The sequence below is a fragment of the Falco cherrug genome, chromosome 10 (assembly GCF_023634085.1).
Source record: "Falco cherrug isolate bFalChe1 chromosome 10, bFalChe1.pri, whole genome shotgun sequence".
NCBI lineage: Eukaryota > Metazoa > Chordata > Aves > Falconiformes > Falconidae > Falco > Falco cherrug.
In genome coordinates, this window is record NC_073706.1 from 10104142 (window position 1) to 10124930 (window position 20789).

Genomic DNA, 20789 nt, shown 5'->3' on the forward strand with positions numbered 1-20789 from the left:
AGGAGATCGCATCTTTGAGCAACTGCCTTAGTTTAGCACAGTAAGAGAAATTTGGTTGGGTGATCACATGTCGAGTTACTGTTTAAAGCATTACCTATTCCTGTAAAGTGTTTTCTGTTGTGCAGCATAGAATTAAGCAGACACATAACTTTAGATGTGGAAGCCAGGATATCAAAATCCATGAAATCACTTCAGCTTTGAGCATTATATGTGTGCTTAACGGTAAGCAGGATCTTGTCCTGCTTACGTGTGTAATGATTATGTAAAGACTATTCAAGGTATGACTTAGAATTATAAATAGCTATGGGATCTTTTTAAGTCTTTATTTTTCCAGTACCAGAAAGATTATGATACTCAAGAATTTCTCCAGTAGACTGGTTTGCCTTTCACGATTCAGAAGACATAAATAATGCCTATACTTTTCAAGTTAATTTAAGTTGGATTCAGTATGCCATCAGTTTAAATCTCACTCCAAAATTGAATCAATCTTTATTCAGCTTCAAAATGTGCTAAATTGTTCAGATATTCTAAAACTCTTCTTCCTTAAGGCTTCTGAGTGAAATTCTACATTTATTTAATAAAGCAGCCAGGATTTACCACACCAGTGGTGGTAAGCACTTTTTACTTTCCTCAAGATAGATTAGAGTTGACTGTATACTTTTTTTGCTACAACTGCACAAGTTTACAAGTCACAATTGAATTACCAAACTGAGGAAAAGAAAGATTATTCCTGTGGGTGCAGTGCAGGTTGCAGGCTTGTTTTCTTTTAAGGAAGGGTTTAAAGAATTAGCAATAAATGTTATCAACTGCAGCTAGAAAATGATGCTGACTTATTACTTTGTGGGGACCCTAAGGGGCATCGTGAAAACCAAATTTCTTAGCTGAGCTTTCCAGAAGAGAACAGGGAAAAAAAAAAAATCTAACTGCCTTTTGAACACCTTAAATTCAGATTTTCTGTAGAGAAAAAGACTAAGTTTATAGGCATCCCTGGCTCACCCCTGAAGTTGCATTGCTCTACGGTGCTTAAACGGTTACTGATTTATTTACTACTTAAACAATATGTTCCCATTGTCACTAACAATGTATGAGATGAGGACGTTTCTATTGACAGTCACACAGAACGGGAAAGCAGCCAGCTCTCTCGCCTTCAGCGGAACCCTCCAGCAAAGCACACACTCTAATAGCCGAGAGGAGCACCAGGCAGGGCTGTAACTTTATTTCATGTCACGCTGGGGTGAATGCTTTGCTGATCTGGAAGCCATTACTTCTCTGAATAACTTCCCCTTGTTACCTACCACCAAATAACCTAGTGGCTTTAAGGATACGTTTGAGGTCTGGAAGACACAAACTCAGGGCAAAGCATAAACTTTGACCTGACTCTTCCATATATCAGTTGGGTGGCCCTAACTTGAGGTAATATCGTGGTGTTCCAACAGGCAGAGCTGTTTTTTAAAAGGCTTTTTGAGTGTTGTTTTGGCAAGTTTTGCTGGTGCTGTTGCACATCAGGGTTTTTTTCCTGCATCTGAAGGAAAACAATATTGTGAGCCGTTATTTTTTTTTTCTCCATAAAAGATACTTACTACATTTTGTCCAGCTCTACAGAGCAGTCTTTCATCTTGAATCCCTTAGACTATATACTCAGTAAAATTTCTCATCCCAGGGTAAGTTTTTGACAAACTATCAGAGTTTAGAAATACTCACAATGTTATCTTGCATGCTGTCATTACTGGACACCCCATTTAAGCCAGCTCTACGTCTTAGCCAGGACTGACACTGACAAGCACCAAAAAACCCTCACAGCCCTTTCCACCAGATGTATGTGCGTAGTGTTCAATACAACTTATATAAACTGGGGACTTGGACTGCAGCCTTCAAATCTGATTTTTAAACTCAACATATTTTCTATTTTTAATATTCTTATTCAGTCAAAGTGATATCCCTCAGCTGTCTTTCAGAGACCTGAAGAAAAATGTCTTCCACACTCATTCAGCTAATTCATTCCAGTACAAAAAGTACATGACAGCTGAATCATGCCCAGTGAATCACTGTTTACAACAGACTAAACCTAGACTATCTTACTTAACCTGTATTAAATTCAAGACAACTAAGACAGATGGTCTTGGAGTTATCTTCTTCAGAAGCCTTTATTATTTTTGTAGGAATCCATTTAAACAGTCCACAAAAACTAAAACACATGATGCCACTGCATAATTCGTTTCTCTTGTACAGCAGTGATACTCCTCCCGTGTTTAGGTATTTATTTTTCATTATTTGCATTAGGTATTCCCGTGGTTTAGGTATTTATTTTTCATTATTTGCATCACAGTTTTGCTTTCTAGAAAGGAACCAGAGCTTATTTCTCCCAAAGAAATAAGAAACAAGGTGTCCTTCAACAGGTTATGTGTACATCAGCTTATTTATGGCTGTTCTAGCTATACATTTGCATTGCATTGAGTAGTTCCACCTGTACACTTAGGACTACGACTGCTCTGTATAACTTTTTGTAGTTGCCACGCCTGGTGCTGAATGCCTTCTGAGGCAGTTGGTTACTTTCTCTCTTCAGTGCCCATAGAGGCTTCTGGTTGTCTTAACTTATTAAAAACAAAAAAAATTTAAAAATTGCCCAACGGGACCAAATCATGTAGAGGTTTGTTAACTGAGCTAACACCTGTACAAATAACTGTTGATCTAAGCCAACAAGTTTACCAATGTTTCAGTATCGATATTGATTGCAATATTTCTGGCTGGCTGCAAGTCCACAGAGAGGAAAGGAATGCAGGACCATGTTGCCTGACGTGCAAAAGGTGAAAGGACAAATGTCCCTCTTTCTGAGCTTTGAAGGGATTGAGTTTGCTTCTTGGCCAGCGACTCACAGTGCTGAGCCAGTTCTGAGCATCTAGCAAGACTACCAGACTGTGAGTCTAGGAGAAAGCTTAAATAAACAACGGAAACAGACTGGCCACCAGCATCATATTAGGAAGCAGTAACTGAGGATGAAGGTGGAGTCAGGTTGTAGGCACAAAGAAAATAATATTTTATGTGAAAGCTGGACCCCTTCTTCTACACCCCCTGACCCTGTAGTGTCAAAGGTCTTCGTGAAAATTTCCCTGAACCTAAATACTAATAGGAGCCTCTAGTGAAATCTTTAAGCCAGGTGTGCTTTACATGATTCAGGTTTTCTCAACAGAGGAAATTTGCAGTGTTTGATCCTCCCTGAAGATGAAAACAGCATTCCCCATGACATTTAAGACACATTCTGAAATTAAACACAGCACAGTTCATGAAATCGTTGTGCAGACTTTTCAAAAGACAGTTCTGTATGCTTTAGTGAATCAATTAATAAGATGAAGATAAAGCCTGTGGGGAAACATTTGCTTTCTGTTAAAAAAATAAGGAAAAAATGATCAGGAAGTACAGTCATCCAAAAAATCTGAACAAACTTCCAAAATTGTATCATTTTTACCCAGATGAAATTCTAGTGACAAAAATCATTTTAGAGAAAAATGGTTTTTGCAGAATTTTATTTCAAAACCTTGGGTGTTTTATTTCAGTTTTAATTCTTTCCCTTTTCTATTTGAACCAACGTAATCTTTTATATAAAGAGTGAGTTTAAAAAGAAATACAAAAGCTTTTTGATCCAAAACAGTTCCCTCCTTTTATTTGCAGAAAAGAAAAAAAAATTCATTTCTTCTAATGCATCTGCTTTTTGCAAGCAGTAATTGAATGTAAATGGTGTTTCCTGGTGGGGTATTGCTTCAAGTAAAATTTTGCAACCTACCATAGGTCAGAGCATATTGAAGGCTGGTCGGGTCTGTCAGGGTGCTTGAGAGGCTCCGGAGGAGCTGCATCAACAACTGTTGTTCCAGGAAAATGCTCCAACACCAGCACCAACCTTCCCCACATGAAAATGCACCTCAGGAGCGGAGCCACGCCAGCGCTGCCAGGTGGGGCTGCCCAGTGGCTGTTTCTGCGGCTGCACAGTGGGAACAGCCACATAACGAGGTGTTACACTGGTGTACCCAGCTTCAGAGCTGGTTTGCAGGTATGTGGGACAGACGCCAGAATCAATTTTGTTCCTTTATGTTTAGTTGTGTAGTAGAGCACAGATGTGTATCTTTAATTTGCTTTGCTACTTAATTGCATGCCCTCAACTTAAGAGAAATTTAGCCTTGCTATATACTTAGAAGAACTTTTTCTTAAATTTATTTTCAGACAGTGTTAATTTCAAAGATTGCCTTTGTTTGAGAAGCCCATATGTTCACTGTAAATAGACCTTCATTTGCAAAGAAAGGGACAAAATAAAACCCCAGGCATTGATTTTTAACTGGAGTAACACTCCAGGACAGCTAACAGCAGCCTGTCATGACACTGCTCTGAGACTCCTAGAGAGACCCCCACCGCTTGGGTCAATCCAGACCATCCATCTGCGGCAGGTCTCGGCCCCTCCACAGGGCTTTGGTCACTCTGCCCAGGCCCCATGAAGATGTGCCTGCCTCCAGCATTAGGACCGTACAGCACATTTCAATGTCCTCACCGTGAGGTCAGGGTACCGTATTTTCCTTGTGTCAGCAGTAATTCAGAAGTACCCATATACCCCCAGCTTGGGTTTGTGTCAGCGTTCAAACACACATTTGCCCTTTGCATCAAAATGCCCCAGGGATGACAGACCTGCTTTGTAGGAGTAAATCCAGGCACACGTGTAAGGACAGAGATAAACTGTTTTATTTGCCAATCTCCAGTGCTCTGCACTTCTACATCTAGTTTCCTCCAGCAGAATTAAAAGCTATCAGATTACAATATGGTGGCCTTAACAGGACGGGTCAGTATCATGCATTGTAGAAAAGTAGTACGCATATAAGCAGAACATTTTTAGGCAATTCACTGAACTGGACGATAGGTCAAGAATGTATTTAGGTTGAGTTTGTCATTTCCCCCCCTCCCCTGCTCAGTTTTTTCCCCCACAACAGATACTGGCAAAAAAAAAACCCAAAAAAAACCCCTCCCCCATCCCTCTTCAGAAATGAACTTTTCTTAGATCGTTTCTGATCGCTTTTTTTTTTCTCAGCTAAGCCAAAGCACAAGAAAAAAAGGAAAAGAACCTGTTAAAAATGATGCAACTGGCTTTTTCCCTTCCCCCAAACTGTGAAGATTAAAATAGTGATTGCTTCCATCAAACGCCTTAGATCACAGCTTTCACTAAACAGACTGTTCGAGCCACATTTCCATTATTCTCATCATCACTTATATAACAGTGACTGATTTTATCATTATTCCTTGTGTGTATCATTATTCCTTGTGTGTATTTCCCTTAGTGCTCTAGAGTAGGAAAGGTTTTTCCCCCTCTATTCCTAACCAGCAACAGATAAATAACTTCAGCTCAGTGTCTAAGCCAATGTCTTTTCTCAAAGGAGCCTTTTCCATCTGGACAGCAATAGTACAAAAAATATGTTGTTGTGGCATGTGCCAGCCAATAAATTCTGTCACTGGGGATCTTCATTTATTTACATTGAGTCATCTGGTTAACATTGTCTTTAAGAAGACAAAGAGTTTGAATATTATAAAGACCTCTTACAATATGAAGGGCATCTGTAATGAATTGCTAAGGTAAAACATGTTACCAACTCAGAAACCCTTATAAAAGGAGGAGAACATATATCTGCTTCTCTGCTTCAGCTCGTATTTCACATTAATGGTTTGACTTCCTTGTTGTGATTATGATATACTGCTTCTTGCATTTATCTTCTCTATCCTACAAACCTGCTTGTAAAAATGCTGTATGTACTGCAGATGTGTTCCTTTGGGGGCTTGCAAAAAAAAAATAATAATAATGAAAAGACAGAGTTGATTGATAGCTAATTGTGAAGTTCTTAGGGCAGTTACAACTGTCCTGTTTCACTGCATGCATCTTTCTAGACAAACATTGAAATAATGTGGGAAAGGAATTACTGTAGTATTGCATTTACTCAGAAAACATCCTTATTTTTTTTATATGCCTTGTACCAGTAACAGGATCCGTCCAGCAAACTGACCAGGACCAAGCACCAGCAGCGGCTGAGCTGGGAATGGCACCGGTCGTTTCCCAAACCCTGTCCCTGTTTTCTCAGTAGTTAACGCTGAGGCTGCAATACTTCCTCTGCCATGACCTTGCCAAAGTAATTTAATTAACACTCAGAAAATGTTCAGATACTACTAGAAAATGACATAACACAAAACAAATACAAAAATGTTGCTTAAAAAAAAAAAAAAAAGCAGCAGCATCTTTTCCTTCTCTAGGCTTCAAAGTTAGTTTTTCCTTTTTATGTAGAGACAACTGCCTGTGAAATTTTCAGAGCTACCTCAGTGCCTTTTCCAGAAAGATTTTTGTTACCCAGGCTTTTTTGAACGGTACCTTTCTTGTCCCCACAGTCATTTGGCATATGTAGCCTAAACTCTTCATAGCAAATAGGATTCAACAGAACGGAGCAGCTTTCTCCACCAGCTGAACCGAGGAAACCAGAGTATTCCTGGCTCTACCAGAAATACTTACATCACCTGATGAGGACAATATAGTTCTCTTTTTTTTCTCTCCTTAGTTTCATAATAAAATATGGATAAAATATAAATAAAACACAGATAAAACCATAAAAATACTGATCTCCTTTGTTAAGAGATCACTGATAATAACAATTGATACATTATGCTCAGAGAAAGTAACTTTTATCTACCACACATGGCCAGAAAGTTTTCTTGCACGATGAAACTTCGCAAGCTACAAAGCTGCCTGCAAAGTGGGTGTATGCTGAAGGAGATGGGTATAGATCCTCAGCGTGTAGCAGGGATACACGGAGCGGGAAGTTCTGCCCTCCCCAAAATCAATAAGGCTGGCATCATCGAATTCAACAGGATCAGAAATTCGGCTCTAACCTTTACAGTGCAGCTCAAAGGTTTAAGTTCTTTCAAAAAAAGTATGAAACCTCTAATCTTAAATACCCTTAGAAATTTGAAGTGTCTCCTGAGCTGTTGCTTCTGAACAAGAAAACGACTGTAGCAGTAACAGAGGAAGGCAGAAGGAAAGGGAATGAGGAACGGGAGCACGGGGAAAAGGTAGCAGCCAGCCCAGCCCCACCTAGGCTCTCTCAGCTCAGCCCCTCTGGGCGACGCTCCGGCTGACATAACCGAAGTGTGGAACAATACAATGAAAATGAGCTCAAGATCTGGAAAGTAGCTCAAACTGTAGCCTAAAACCCACAGCTCACTCTTATTTAAATGTTTTGCTGTGAGCCGAGAGAACTGCCACCTCTGCCCGCGGCCGGCGCCCAGCGCCGTGGGAAGGTAACACAGCTCCCTTGCAGTCACTTCACTGAAACTTTTTTTTAACCCCTGTAACTAGCAAAATAATTAGTTAGTAATTCTGATTTTAGAGGCTGAGGAGAAAAAATTGGGACATTTCTATCAAAAATGCATCTCCTTAATTTAATAACTTTCTAGACTCTCTAAAGTTTAAATAACTGTTAATGACTGAAGCAATCAGAAATGCTTTGCCAAGGGGAAATCAACAGTATATTAAAATAGTCCAGTATTATTGCCAAATTCTAAAGGCAACTTTTGAACTTCATCTGTTTACAAACTAAAGAAGTTAGATCCATTTGATCATTCTGAAACGTATACCGACACCTTTAATGCCATTTTTCTTCTTTTTAGGAACAACGTTTCCTTTACATTACATATATATCAATGGGTAAGGTCAGCTTTCAGATTTTATCAATTTTATACAAAATACTGAATTCCCCTCTGAAGTAAACTCTTATGACAAATAACCTTTTCATAAGATCATGCATACTATGTCCTGCAATCGCTGCTTTTTTACATATACACATATACACACACACACACACACACATTTTGGGTGTACAGTGGTAATATGTTTTGGTAGTCATAATGGAAAACTTTGTAAAATTTTTCAGTGATGTCAGTCATTCACTTTCTTGCCATGTGTTCCCACTTCCCCCCAAACTGCAGGGTTCTGCACAGAAGCGATATTGCACCTAACAAATGACTTCCCCATCTGACTTATCTCACAGGTGTGCCAATGTACCCACCTATCCTCCTGAAATTCCCGAACAAATCTTCTATGTTGGGCCTAGAAAAATAAGGAAATTGGGCCAATTCTGTGCCACTGATTCCCTGAAATTTTCATCAGGCACATCAGCCAGCCAGCCATTAGACTTTAAATCGGTGAAATATCCATTTGCAGCTGTTAGAGCAATATGATACACTGCACTTGGCTAACAAGTCAAGAAATCAGAAAAAGATTACCTAAAACAGGAAATTGAATCCTAAACTGGCTTTTAGAGAAAGTCCTAGGTTGCTGGATATGCTTCCAACCAGAAACATTCTCAAGTACATAGTATTTTTTTAATTTAGAACCATATCTTTCATGATATGCAAGGCACAATATCCATCAAATTCGGTGTAGATTTTGGGCATGAGAGATGAAGGTTTCATGAGCAGTTCATGTGAAAATCATTCTTAATTGGTATTCAGTTTGATATCACTGGAGTTTAATGCTGATGGCAAAACCTAAAGCACAGGTCTCATCCAAAATTCTTTGGAATCAATGTGATTCTTAACACTAACTTCAGTGAAGCCAGGATTTCTGCCTAAATGTTTTTTTTAAATAAAATGCATAGGTTATTTCTAGATCACTCTGATTACCTCTAGGATTCTGCCAGACTAAATTATGACAGTTTGCCAGCCTCCCAGGACAGTTTCTGTGAATCCCAAAAGCTTACACTTTGCATACAATAATTACATCCAATAAAAAAATAGCATGAAGTGACTTCCAAAATCCAAAGCTCAAAAATTCAGCTAACATATATTAATCTTTATTGTGTAACAATGATATAATAAATAAGTTTATGAATTCATATGACCTGTACAAAAAAAATGTAGATATTGCACCAAGTTAGGTACCAGCTATTTGGATTTAATATTTGTTTTAAACATAAGATCTAAAATTATATACAGTTGTGAAGTTAAGGCAAAACCAGATGATACCTTTAACACAACAGAAGGTTTGAAAAATAGACGTAATTACAAACAAGGGGATCTCATCTCCAGCTAATAAAGTGGTTGTGTCTAAGGAAGGAATCCCTTAGGTTTTAATAAAGCAGTTATTATCAATCATGTTAATTAAAATTGAAGAACGAGTGTGAGATTTCCTGCAGGGCAAATCTGTTTCACAAAGTTGCACCTGAATGATCACCTTTAACCCTGGTAAGAATATTTTTCCTAACGGTTATAATCTGCTCTCCTTTTTAGAAAACAGCACGTGGAAAAGAGGAATACCTTACATATCCAACTAAAATACAATCATAACCTCTTAGCTTTACGTAGGCTAGACTTGATTGTGACTGGTGACAGAGCATAAATATATGGGTGAACCATCCAACACACTACACGCAGAGGAGAATTAAAGTCAACCACTTATCAATAATAATTACCTTTCTCAAGACAATGGAACAGATCATGTCAGTTAAGTCCCAATGACAAAAACATGTATGACCAATATATCAATATACAGTTCTTTGGCAGCAACACACTAACTCTTGATTGAAGTCTGAACTCAAACTCTCCTAAATCATAGACCTGGTTGCCAGTCTTTCCACAATTAAAGAAAATCCATTTCTCCCATGAATCCAGTAAGTCCAGTAAATGAAATCGGAATAAATCTTGCAGGCAGCTTTAGACCATAACATTAAGCATAGATATCTATCGTCTGCTTTAGTCTCAATCCGAATTTATTGTATTTAAACACACAAAATTCTGTGAAACTTCTGAGTAGTTCAGATGGGGCCAAAATCCATAAAGAGAATCCATATTCACCCATGAAAAACCAATCAAGAAACATCAATCCCATGATGATAAAATGATCTTCATGTAACAGAGGCAATGATGAGTCCACACCTGGATGAATGTCACAGGAAAATTGACTTTACAGGGGAAAGACCAGAAAGCCAGAAAACGTAGAATACTGCCATCCACCGACCAGATTACCTTTCTCCAATTTCAGGTAAACCTTATCCTCCTTGTCTAGATAGAGTAGGACTCCATTAGTGGCGGCCTCACGTGTGACATCCTTGTCCCCAGCAAAAGCAGAAATGACTGGCTTTCCATTTAGCATCAAATTAACCTACAAGAGAAAAACCACTGAAAAGCTCTAATTAACAGAAAAACATCAGGAACTATCACTGAATATTAACTACAGCATAAGAGGTCTTCTAAGGTCCCAATCTTCGTTGCTTTTTTTTAAAAAAAAAAAAAAATACATTTATTTGGAGTGTACAAGCACATCCATTTTGCACGGGCTTGGCCTGCAGCTGCGTGAGGCCAGTGGGACACTGTCCCTGGCTGCCGTGGTCCGGGCTCAGTGGTGTCAGAGGTAACATCCCACTGCTTTCATCTGATGCTTGGGCACCCTACGTGTTGTAACTGTCTGGTAATATGGAACTGTGAGCTGTTACCTCAGTTTGTCTCATTTTGCCCACTTCAACAGGTTATTTAGACACGCGCTAGCAAAGACGACATTTTCAAGAAACTTGGGCAACCAGAAAAGTGATACAGGCACCTAACGAAATGCCAAAGGTACTGCAGCAGGCTGGGGGCTCACACCTCATTGAGAGCAAAATATGTGTCCCTTCCGCTACCGACAGTGGCTTAGTTTTAAAGTCTAGAACAGACTTCTACCTTTACGAACCACTGCACTGTGTTTTGGTCCTAAATCCATTTTTCTATAAAACACTTGTAAAAGTCAGCACAGCCTCTGCTCTGAAAGCAGCATCACATAGACCCTCTGTAAATAAAGATGGGCAGGAGCTGGGGGAATGGACAGATCCAGGCATTTTTCATTTCCTGAATAGCAGACTATTAGCTTTCTTCTGCTTTTTTCTTTTTAAGTGGCTATAATGCAGTCATAGGGGTGAATTATGAAATGCTTATTCATATCAAGTATGCTGGCCTTGCATATGCTCCCATTAATTTTAATGGGAGTCACCACAGAATAAATTAGTGCTCAGCATAAGTCAGGGCAGCAGAATCTGGCCCTGATTTGGGATTCTCCTATCTGGGAAATCCACTTAATCAGATGTCCCCAGGGAACCAATTTCAGTTTAATGATATTTAATGGCACTAACAGATGTTCCAGGGGCATAGTAATATCACTTACGTAGGAAGCCTTCAGGTGATTTAGTGGCATTTAAGTCTGCATGTGGCTGAGACGCAAGCTAGTTTGCTCCACTGCGATGACTTTTTAGTCCTCCCCCCTAGTTATCACACATGCAAAGAAAAGGGCATCAAGAGTTTACTCATTGCTTGGGTTTGGTTCATCTCGTTCCTTCTGCACCATCTCTCTAGGTCAGGTTCCCCTGCAGATCATCTTACGGCTATTTTAATCACAGCAGAAGGCACATCACCGGATGGCTCCAAAATGAGGCCAACCAAACCCATCCATCACTTTAGGGACTCTTGATCTATGGAAGATTTCAGGCCGTGTCACAGGTGGTAACATTCCCTCTTACGAGCCCCAGACCCCCAGGTCTGAGTACCTGGTACATGAACCACCAAAGTCTGCACTGGACTTCCAGAATCCAAGCCTTGACATGTTTTTTGCCAATATGTGTTTAAAACCCAATGAAGCTGGCTGACTTACAGTCACCCTAGGCCATTTCAACCTTCAGTATTTAAGAGAGTGAAAGGAACAAAGTCTGAGCCTACTGAATCTCTTACAAGCTCATTACAGAGATTTTCGTAAGGTCAATATTTCCTTTAAGACTTCTGTCATTGACCTGACTGGAACCACGGTTTCCTGTTGTAAACTGAAGGCGAATGGCACCAGGGATGCAAAGATGTCTCGCACCAGCCTTCTCTGCCAGCTCTACCATTTAGACTTTTCCCAGGAGCTTTCCCGGCAACCCAAAGCCAGAGCAGCCACAAACGGCTCATCACCCCTCCTGCTGAAATCCGCTTCATCTCAGCCTTGTACACCGACAACCACATTCAGGAGCAAGACCAGTCAAGGGAAAAGCATCAGATAACTCTAGGAATCTGGTGGTCTCATGGGTGGAAACAAGGGAAGCCACAGATGTTATTCCAGATCTAGAAAGCCAGTATGTATTTCACAGAAACTGCATGACCTGGCACGAAGATTAAAGAATGTACTTTAAGGAAATTACTGTTGGCTCAGCAAGCGAATATTCAGGAACTTGGAAGCTTTTCCTCTACGCTAGTACATACTTGTATTTAATTAGGTAGTTCAGCTGCTATTAAGCTACACGAGAAAGTGCAGAATCACTCCTTTATTATTTTTTTTAATATATGACACATCTTTTATGTATTATGTGGTGAAAAAAAAAGTTTAAACTGCTATAAAGGCTCCCTAGAAGACATCCCTATAGAGACATAACATTCTGGTGTAGTTACAGAACAAGCAGACCACCTTAACTAACCTTGGTCCACAGCCGGCTGATGCCATACGCAGCTCCCTGGCATCGCGAGCTGCCAGCCAGGGCACCAAACATTACAGGAACAGTCAAATATGGTACGTAGCCCCAGAACTCTGCTCGAGACAGCGAGTCTAACCTGACTCGTCAATAGTATTTATGCAATTAAGTGAAATTTAGAGCTCTATTTTACTCTTGGATGATTCGCTCTATTTAATACTTTCTATCACCCCAGACATTTAGTTCTTATGGTATAGAAGTGAAGCTATGGCAGTTTAGCTGAACTGAGGATACTGCCTTATTACAGCTGTTCAGTTTAAAAGTATTTATTCTACTGCTAGGAACTCTGCACCACAGGTTGCTTTAAACTAAGCTATTTTTTCTTGACAGTGTGTTAAATACTCCTGTGCTCAGTCAAGACCCTATTGTAAATAAACAATTTAAGTAAAAGATTTTATAATCATACTTGATCAACGTACCTGAATTGTTTGACTCTGATAGACTTTAATTACGTGGAAACTGAAACTGTAAATTCCTTTCCTTGGTGCTACAAAGACAGACTCCAATGTGAAAAAATTGCCCACATTTACTAGGATCTACAAACAAAAAATATAGCATGGGAATTAGTACAGACATTCAGTGCTAAATAAAAAATACAGTCTATTAACTTTAGAAACTATTCACCCATGGAAATTTCTTAATCTACATCTATGCTGTTTTATTCATCATTCTCTCCATTAAGCTGGAATATTACTCATAAAATGGATATTTAGTTATATTTATAGTGCAACTTTACTCTAAACAAACTAGTGTGGAAAATATTTCTTACTTCACTACTATATCGTACCTTCAAGACCTTTCTTCTCTGTGTGCTCAGAGGAGATTAAGGAAAGGCAGTTTTATTCATCATTCCCCAAAAAATGACATCAAAACCCTAATTCAGGGAGTGTCACACTGCTTTTGGCTAAAAAAGTGATGGTCAAGTCAGCACCGTCTTCCCGTAAGTATCAAGCTGTGAGGAAGGACATGCATGAATGACACAGTTCATTCACCAGTTTATGGCCAAGCCGAGTTAATGGAATACCTGGCACATCTGAGCAAAAACTGCCTGAGAGCCTTCGCCGCTGTATTGGGATTTGTGAGCACTAATAATAATTTGGTTTGATTAAACCGAGACAGGTAACAGAGGGGAACATATTAAATGGGTGCATCAGCCATATGCTAAATAGCTTATTTAACAACTAAATTTTTCTTTCTTTCCACTTAGTTATGCGTTATTTTTAATTGATGTTTTCAGGTTCCTTTATGCCAGGCACAGCCCTAGAAAGCCACTAAGACTGGCCATGAAGTTCAAGTAATTTACACCGCTAGCAATAAGCTGTGTGACATGTCTGGCTTCAGTTGTCACGACAATTTACTGTTCATTGTAATATGGCGTGGGAAGAAAAATAACCATCTGTCTCAATGACTCTGGACGTGCCCTAGGACGGGAGCTGGTACATGAAATGTGTGCTGGCATCTCTACGTTACTGCCAGCGGCTGGGCTGAGCGGAGCTGTGCTATGAACCTCTGAGCCTTAGAGAAAAGTTATGTGGTTTTTCCTTAAATTTTGTCCTTATTTCCCCCCTCGAAGGCTGCACGAGCCGTCTAAAAAGCCAGGCGGGCTGCCTGCCCGGGGCAGCCCTGTCCCCCGGCCTCCCGGGGCCGTGTCCGCGCCCGGCGCCCGGCGGGGGCAGCTCCCGGGGGTCGCCCAGCCCCGGCTGCCGCCCCCCGCCTCCCGGCGCGGACCCGCGGGGGCGGCTCAGGGCCCCACGCACCCGGGGGGCCGGGGAGCTGCCGGAGGGGCCGGGGAGCTCCGGGGGCGGGGGGGGCCGCCCATGGCCCCGCCGCCCCGACGGCGGCCGCTCCGCGCCCCGCTCCGCCCCGTCCCGCGGGGAAGCGCCGGGCGGCGAGCCGTGCCCTGGCGGGGGCGGCTGGCCCCGCTCCCCCCGCTGCCACCTGCCCGGCCCCCCCGGGGGCTCCCCGCAGGCAGCCGCCCCCCGCGCCCCAACTCTTTGCTGGAATTCAGGAAAGGGGCGAAGCGGGGGAGTGGGCGAGCGGGCGGCGGCACCTGTTGATGGAGGCCCCGCGGAGGGGGGACACGGGCACCCCGGCCCCGAGGGGATCCCCCCGGCGCCACCGCTTACCTGGTCGAAGTAGATGATGCGCGTCTTGTTGCTCATCTCGGAGGGCTCGTGGTTGGTGCTCCTCACGGCCGAGAAGGCGACCTTGGAGTTGGCCGCCCGCACGGAGATGCCCAGGGGGGAGGAGGACGAGCCCTTGGCGTCGGTGGCCGGGTTGGAGTCGCAGACCACCAGGCACTTGCCCTCCAGGACGATGGGCTCCGTGTCGTTCTGCGCCCACGCCGCGGGGCCGCCCAGCGCCAGGGCCAGCAGCACGGCGGGCAGCAGCCGCCAGCCCATGGTCCGCACCCGCGGCCGCCCGCGCCGCCGCTCCGCGCCCCGCTCCGGCCACCGCGCCGCGCCGCAGCGGGAGGCAGCGCCGGCAGCAGCCGCAGCCGCTCCGCACACGGGCGCGCACACCCCCGCGCGCACGCCCGCGCCGCCCGGTAACGCGGCGCCCGAAGTCGGGGGTCCTGCGGGCAGCCGCCCCCCCGCGCCGCCCCCCCCCACCCCCCACCCCCCCTCGCCGCTCGGTGCCGGTTTGTTTTTCCTGTCGTGCTTTTACCCCGCGTCCTTCCGCGAGCTTTTAAACCACGCCGCAAAAAGCTGCCCGGCACCGCACACACTCCCCGATGCCCCCTTTTCTCCCCTCTCTCCGCATCAAAAAAGAGAGCGAGGAGGAGGCGGAGGGTGTGTGTGTGGGGGGAAAGCCCTCAGGTGAATTATTGATGAGCGAGAGAAGAGAGAGGTCATGAAGAAATAAACCCATCTGACGTTGCCATGATCGCCGCTGCCGGCGCGCTCTCCCCTTCGAGCCGGATCCAGGATGCTCCGAGCGGCAGCGCGGAGCGGTGGTACCCGACCCCGAGCTGCAGCTCCGCTGTGATCCCGCTGCCGGGGTGCTGCGGGCTCCGCTGCTCGCTCGCTCTCTTCCCCCCCGCCCCTCTGCCACAGCCCCCCCCCCCCCCCTCCCCAAAGAGTTATGTCATAACAAACCTGCCCAGCTCTCACCTAGCTGAGCAGACACCACGCTTCGTTACTGGAGACCCTCCTCTTGGAATCGCCTGCTATGCAGACACGCACGCCTGTCTTCCCAGGCAACTTTTTCAGCAGCTAGCAAGCCAAAGGGAGAGCAAGAAAACATTGAGACGTCCGTCCCCCGTTTTCCAAAGGAGGCAGCGGAAAGAGCTGCAGCCCCGCTGAAAGGCACCATCTAAACCTGGAGGAGCCTCCCAGGGCACAGCCGTCCGGCGCCTTGCATCTGGGCATGACACCCCAGCCCCATGCACCCTGCCGCCGGCTCCCCATCAGCAGCCGGGAGGGAAGCAGCCCTCCCCAAAGCCGAGCGCTCAGACGCTCACATCACTGACAGGACTTTATTGACTGCTCTTTGAGGATTGATGTTGCCAGGTACCACCTCGTGGTGCTGCCAAATGGCAGCTCCTGGTAATGTTTTGATTAGACATTGCCTAGTATTAGTTTCTTTTGTTAATGTGTGCTGAAAGGATGGCGAGACTGAGCCGGTACCTTAGCTTAGTGCTCCCACATATTTCAAGATTACTAAAAATGTGACTGTTTTGGTGCTGATGATGACTTCTAGAGAAGATCTTTTCTGCATCACCTGGTCCCATTTGAAACAGTGTCATGGCAAAACCTGAACCTTCTTCAGGGACCGGCAGAAATGATACAGTGCTCCCAGAAGCAGCATCAGCTAAATGATTTTCCATCCCAACTAACAACAAAGTGCCTACAGTTTGCAAGAAATTGAGCATATGATTTTTAGATAGATACCTTTCAATCCAACAGGGTTTTGGTGCCTATAACAGCCTTGCAACCCATCTGTCCCATGTCAACCATTAACCACCAGCAGCCTTCATTCATCCACTCCTTGCCCAGAGGCACCTCGCTATCTGCGTGCAGCCCTTGTACCTTTCAAACCCAGCTGGGAAAGGTGCTGATGGGTTGTGGAGCTGTGAACACCGGCACATCTTGCCACCTCCCGTTCTGTGGAGGAAAAGGCTTGGGACACAGACAGCTCACCCAGCACCTCAGCTCCGTGCACTAACAAATGCTGGCCATAAATCTGGACACTAACAGACAAAAGAAATTAAAAGAAGAAACAGAAAACTCAGAGGAGGAATAAAAAGCATCGAAACCCACCCTCCAGTCAACACCAAGGTTTTCTGCAGGCAAACGTGAGCTGGGACTGTTTCTCAGTTGATGTGGAGAACTGAGGGGGAAGCATTAAGTCTGCAGAACTCAGCAGTGTTTGAGAAGCCATAAAACAGCCAAAAGTCCTCTTAGCTAGCAACAAATACAATACCCTTTAAAATTCAGAAAGCCAGACTCAAATTTTAAGGAATCCTCTTTGTCCCACAAAAGGTAAAATGAAAGTTTACTGTTTTCTGGGAATGCATCAACATCATCTTATTCAGTGACACCAACAAAGAGTCAGACTGCAAAGCACCACTTACTGAAGAAAAAGGAAACAAGAAATAAAGCAAATAATACTTGCAGCACAACTCTGTCGCTTTGTAGAACTTGGATCTGCAGTTTAAAACGTTTACGCCAATGCATAGGAACACCTGTCTGGAGGACTCTTGCAAAACAAAGCTGTATGAAAACAGGAAAAGATTCTGTGCCACAATATTTTGTAAATACATATAAATGTAGAACTAATTCCACACTATTTCAAGATCCCGTGCTTAAAAGCTCTTCTGTTCCTCACACTGCTGAGTAGCCTTTTAACACTGCACAAGTAACAGCAAATATATTTATAACGTACATAAATTTGAAACTGCTGACAATTTTGAAAGATCAGTCATTTCTCAGAGACTAAAAACTTTACAATAATTTCAAACATGTGGTTTTAATTTCCTTTTGTTCTGGACAATGACATCAGTTGTCTCGGGGGGGGGGGGGGGGGGATGGTAAAACAAGAAAATAACCAAAACTCAGATGAAGACACTGAAAAAAAGGAAACTAACATCAAAAAGGAAACTAACATCAAAAACCCAACTGATCAGCAAGACAAGATATAAGCTGAATCAGATTTTTCAAAGGTTGCCTTTCCTATTTCCTTCTCTGCAGGTGCAGGCACCTGCTAAGTCTGGCCTGGCAACACCATTTTCCCATTCCACTTCTCTCACTCGAGTATCTAAGGACCTGCTTTGCGCAGAGCAGACGCTGAAGTGCAACAAAGTCAAGAGGAGAAGCACCCCTCACTCCTGTGCTTCTCTCCCAGAGCCATGCATGCATTTCTGTGCCGGCAGGTTACTTTAGCTGTGTGAACAAATTAATACATAAGTATGTGTCTCACTGATCACAGCCATTTGTCAACACAGCTGCTTAATTTCAGAGCTTAGTTGCGATAAAGTTAAATGCAAGTTAGGAACAAATTTGCACGCATCTTCTGCATGCAGTTACAAACCTTCTTCTGAGATCAGAGTCTGCCAAAGCTAAGTGCTCCTCATCTCATACAATCTATTCTGGAAAAAACAGAAAAATAGAACAAAAATTCTCTTAGAACTACCTGCCAGTCTGCACAGGGAATGTAAGATACATTAACAATTAACATCCTACTTCTCATCACCTATGAAAGGAGACTGAAGTGGACTCTGTCCTGCGGCACAGAGAACATTTTCAGAAATGTCAACAATTCCCAAAAATGTTTTGGCAGATGGCATTGCATTTTGACATCAGCAGTATCCTAACCTGAAGGAAGTCCAATTAAATGAGGCTGCTAATAAAGATAACACGAAGGCGGCAGCAGATTATACCCCTCTATTTTGCCCACGCTTATGCTGCGCACGTGCCCATAGGTGGTTTCAGTCTGAAACTCCTATTTTCTTTGACAGACCTTTTGAACTGTGGTGTTGGAAGGGGAAAACCTCCGACACCAGCCTGGTGCCTTTGACTTGGGACATTTTTTTTCTTATTTACAAAAGGGTATGGACAAACCCTTTTCATCATTTCATCATTTTCTTTTCCATGTCTAAAACATATTCTGGAGTACTACTCACTGATGTGTTTCTGGCTTGATTATAGCTCGGTAAAATTAGCAGGTTTTACGGAGCTGAAGGCACGGGAGCGAGCAGAGGCTGTACAGCAGCACCGGCCCCTGCCTGCCGCAGCTGGTGCACACCGGAGGATGGAGGAGCTCCCTCCCTCGTGGAAACCTCAGAATTTCTGCTCAAGCAGAAATTTTACTCCATGCTTGGAACTGAAAGGCACTCTGTTTCCATAAAGTATTCTTTCCCCTGAAGGGGAACTGATATTGAGATTTCAGATGACATTTATTAACAATATGAATTCAAGAGATGAATAAGACTTGGCAATAAGCCATTTGCAGGATGGAGGGAAGGCAACGGAATAACAGGACAGGCAAAATCCAACACAACCACCACCATTTAACAGCCAAGTCCCACGAGCACAGAGGAAATCCTAATAAATTTTCTCTGCTCTGGGAAGAGGAAAGGAAAATAGAGACCATCAGGGAAAGTGTATTTTGGGAGGGAAGAGTGCTGAAAATACAAACTGAATTCTTCCTTAATATAATCTACAATAACGTTAGCATTCTTGGGTGTTCAGAAGTAAAGCATCACGCTCAATGCTGCTGTAGATAAAGTCTCTTTTGCCATTCAGACATGGCACCAAATCACAATTCAGGGAGTAATGGTGGCAGTTAAAATAAATTCTTGCAGACGAAGGATCAAGCCCTTACATGGAGACCAGAGCCTGCCATCAATAGTTTCCAAGCTGATGAGGGGGCTGTTGGGGCTGGTCCTGCAGCCAGCTCCATGAGCAGGGCATCCTTGGTCTTTGCCAGGGCGAAGCTCACGCATCGACCAGCGCTGAGCTGCTGGCATGGCTGCAAACTGTACTCACATGATGCTGCCAGAGAGATTGGGTCTATAAATAACGTACATAATCCAGCCTCAAATCCATACCGAAGTAAACGGACTGAAGAGCCCCTGTCACCAAAATACCTGAACTATGTCACAAAATACCTCCTCCTGGTTTTTTCCCCACCCATACAGTGGGAAGAGAGCTTAAAGGTTATTAGTAACAGCCTTTGGTTGGGTGGTTGGGCTGAGCTTTAATTGCTGGCAAAATGAGGGAAGGTTGCTGGGGATGCCATGGGAAAGACAAGTGGAAAAGTGAAGTTTACATTTATTTCATAAGCAGCAAGGTTAATGATCATTCTTATTTTCTCTGACAAAGAATTTCTTCATATCGATCCAGCTCCCTCTAACAGGGATTTTATTTTTCTTCCTTTGAAAGAAAAATGCATAAAATAAATAGCAACAATGCTCAAGAACGGAAATTCAGTTGGATTAAGCTCCCAGCGTCTTTCCCTTTCTGGACACATACTGCAGAAGCCTAAAACTGTCTCCAGTTGGAAGTATTTTGCCCTTTCACGGGGAACTTTCTGCACTGAGGCAGGCATGCTAGGCATCTTTCCGACAAAGGGAAGAGCCACAGGGAGAATAAGGAGAAAACACCGTGTTTACATTTACATTTTCTTTTACCTCTTGGCTTGTAAACCTGCATTAAATACAATTTCTGTATCAATATTGCATGATACCTTTCAAATCTGTTTGGAAAAAAAAACATCTTGCTTTGTATAATTAGTCATTTGCCTTACAAAAGGGAGAAACAATGTGCCTCAGACTTCCTCTCCTGCTTTTGAGCTTCTTCCTTGTGTCTAGAGACCTAATGAATTCTACTAACCCCTCGGTAACAGGAGCCCTCCTTCCTCTTCTTTTCTTTTTTCTTTATCCTAATTAGATTTCCCTTCTGTCAAGCTGAGCTTTCTGTTTGCTGAATGTGTAACATGGTTTTGTAGTGAGCTGGTTGAGCATCCATCAGCCTCCTCCTAGGATGAACCTCCCAGCTCCGGCGCTGCTCCACTTGGCTTTTTGCTGAACTCCCCCTAATGAGGACTCACAGGTGAACCGGTGCGGGAGCAGCGGCGGGGAGAGGGGCACGGAGCCTGGAGTCGAAGGCAGAATACTGATGAGGATTCAAACCTGAGTTTGTGGAGCTGGGTGGTCAGACTTTTTACCGCCTTTTGACATTCTTTCAGGCTAAATATTGTATTTCCCGAGCTGGCTGTCATCTCCATCTGGCTGTTGGCTCCCGTACAGGC

General features: G+C 43.4%; 1 protein-coding gene across 2 annotated transcripts; it reads right to left on the reverse strand.

Annotated features, from left to right (window-relative positions):
* Positions 1 to 8844: 8844 nt before the first annotated feature.
* CBLN4 (cerebellin 4 precursor) lies at positions 8845 to 19445 on the reverse strand. Of its 2 annotated transcripts, XM_055722291.1 has the most exons (4): positions 14663 to 19441; positions 12956 to 13072; positions 10036 to 10171; positions 8845 to 9945 (listed from the first exon to the last, which is right to left on the reverse strand). In XM_055722291.1, exons 1-4 carry the CDS (start codon positions 14936 to 14938, stop codon positions 9737 to 9739), a joined length of 738 nt encoding a protein of 245 aa, XP_055578266.1. In that variant the 5' UTR covers positions 14939 to 19441; the 3' UTR covers positions 8845 to 9736. The 2 variants fall into 2 exon arrangements, with proteins under 2 accessions (XP_055578266.1, XP_055578267.1); XM_055722292.1 differs by having other exon boundaries at positions 8845 to 10171; positions 14663 to 19445.
* Between the last annotated feature and the right edge of the window lie 1344 nt (positions 19446 to 20789).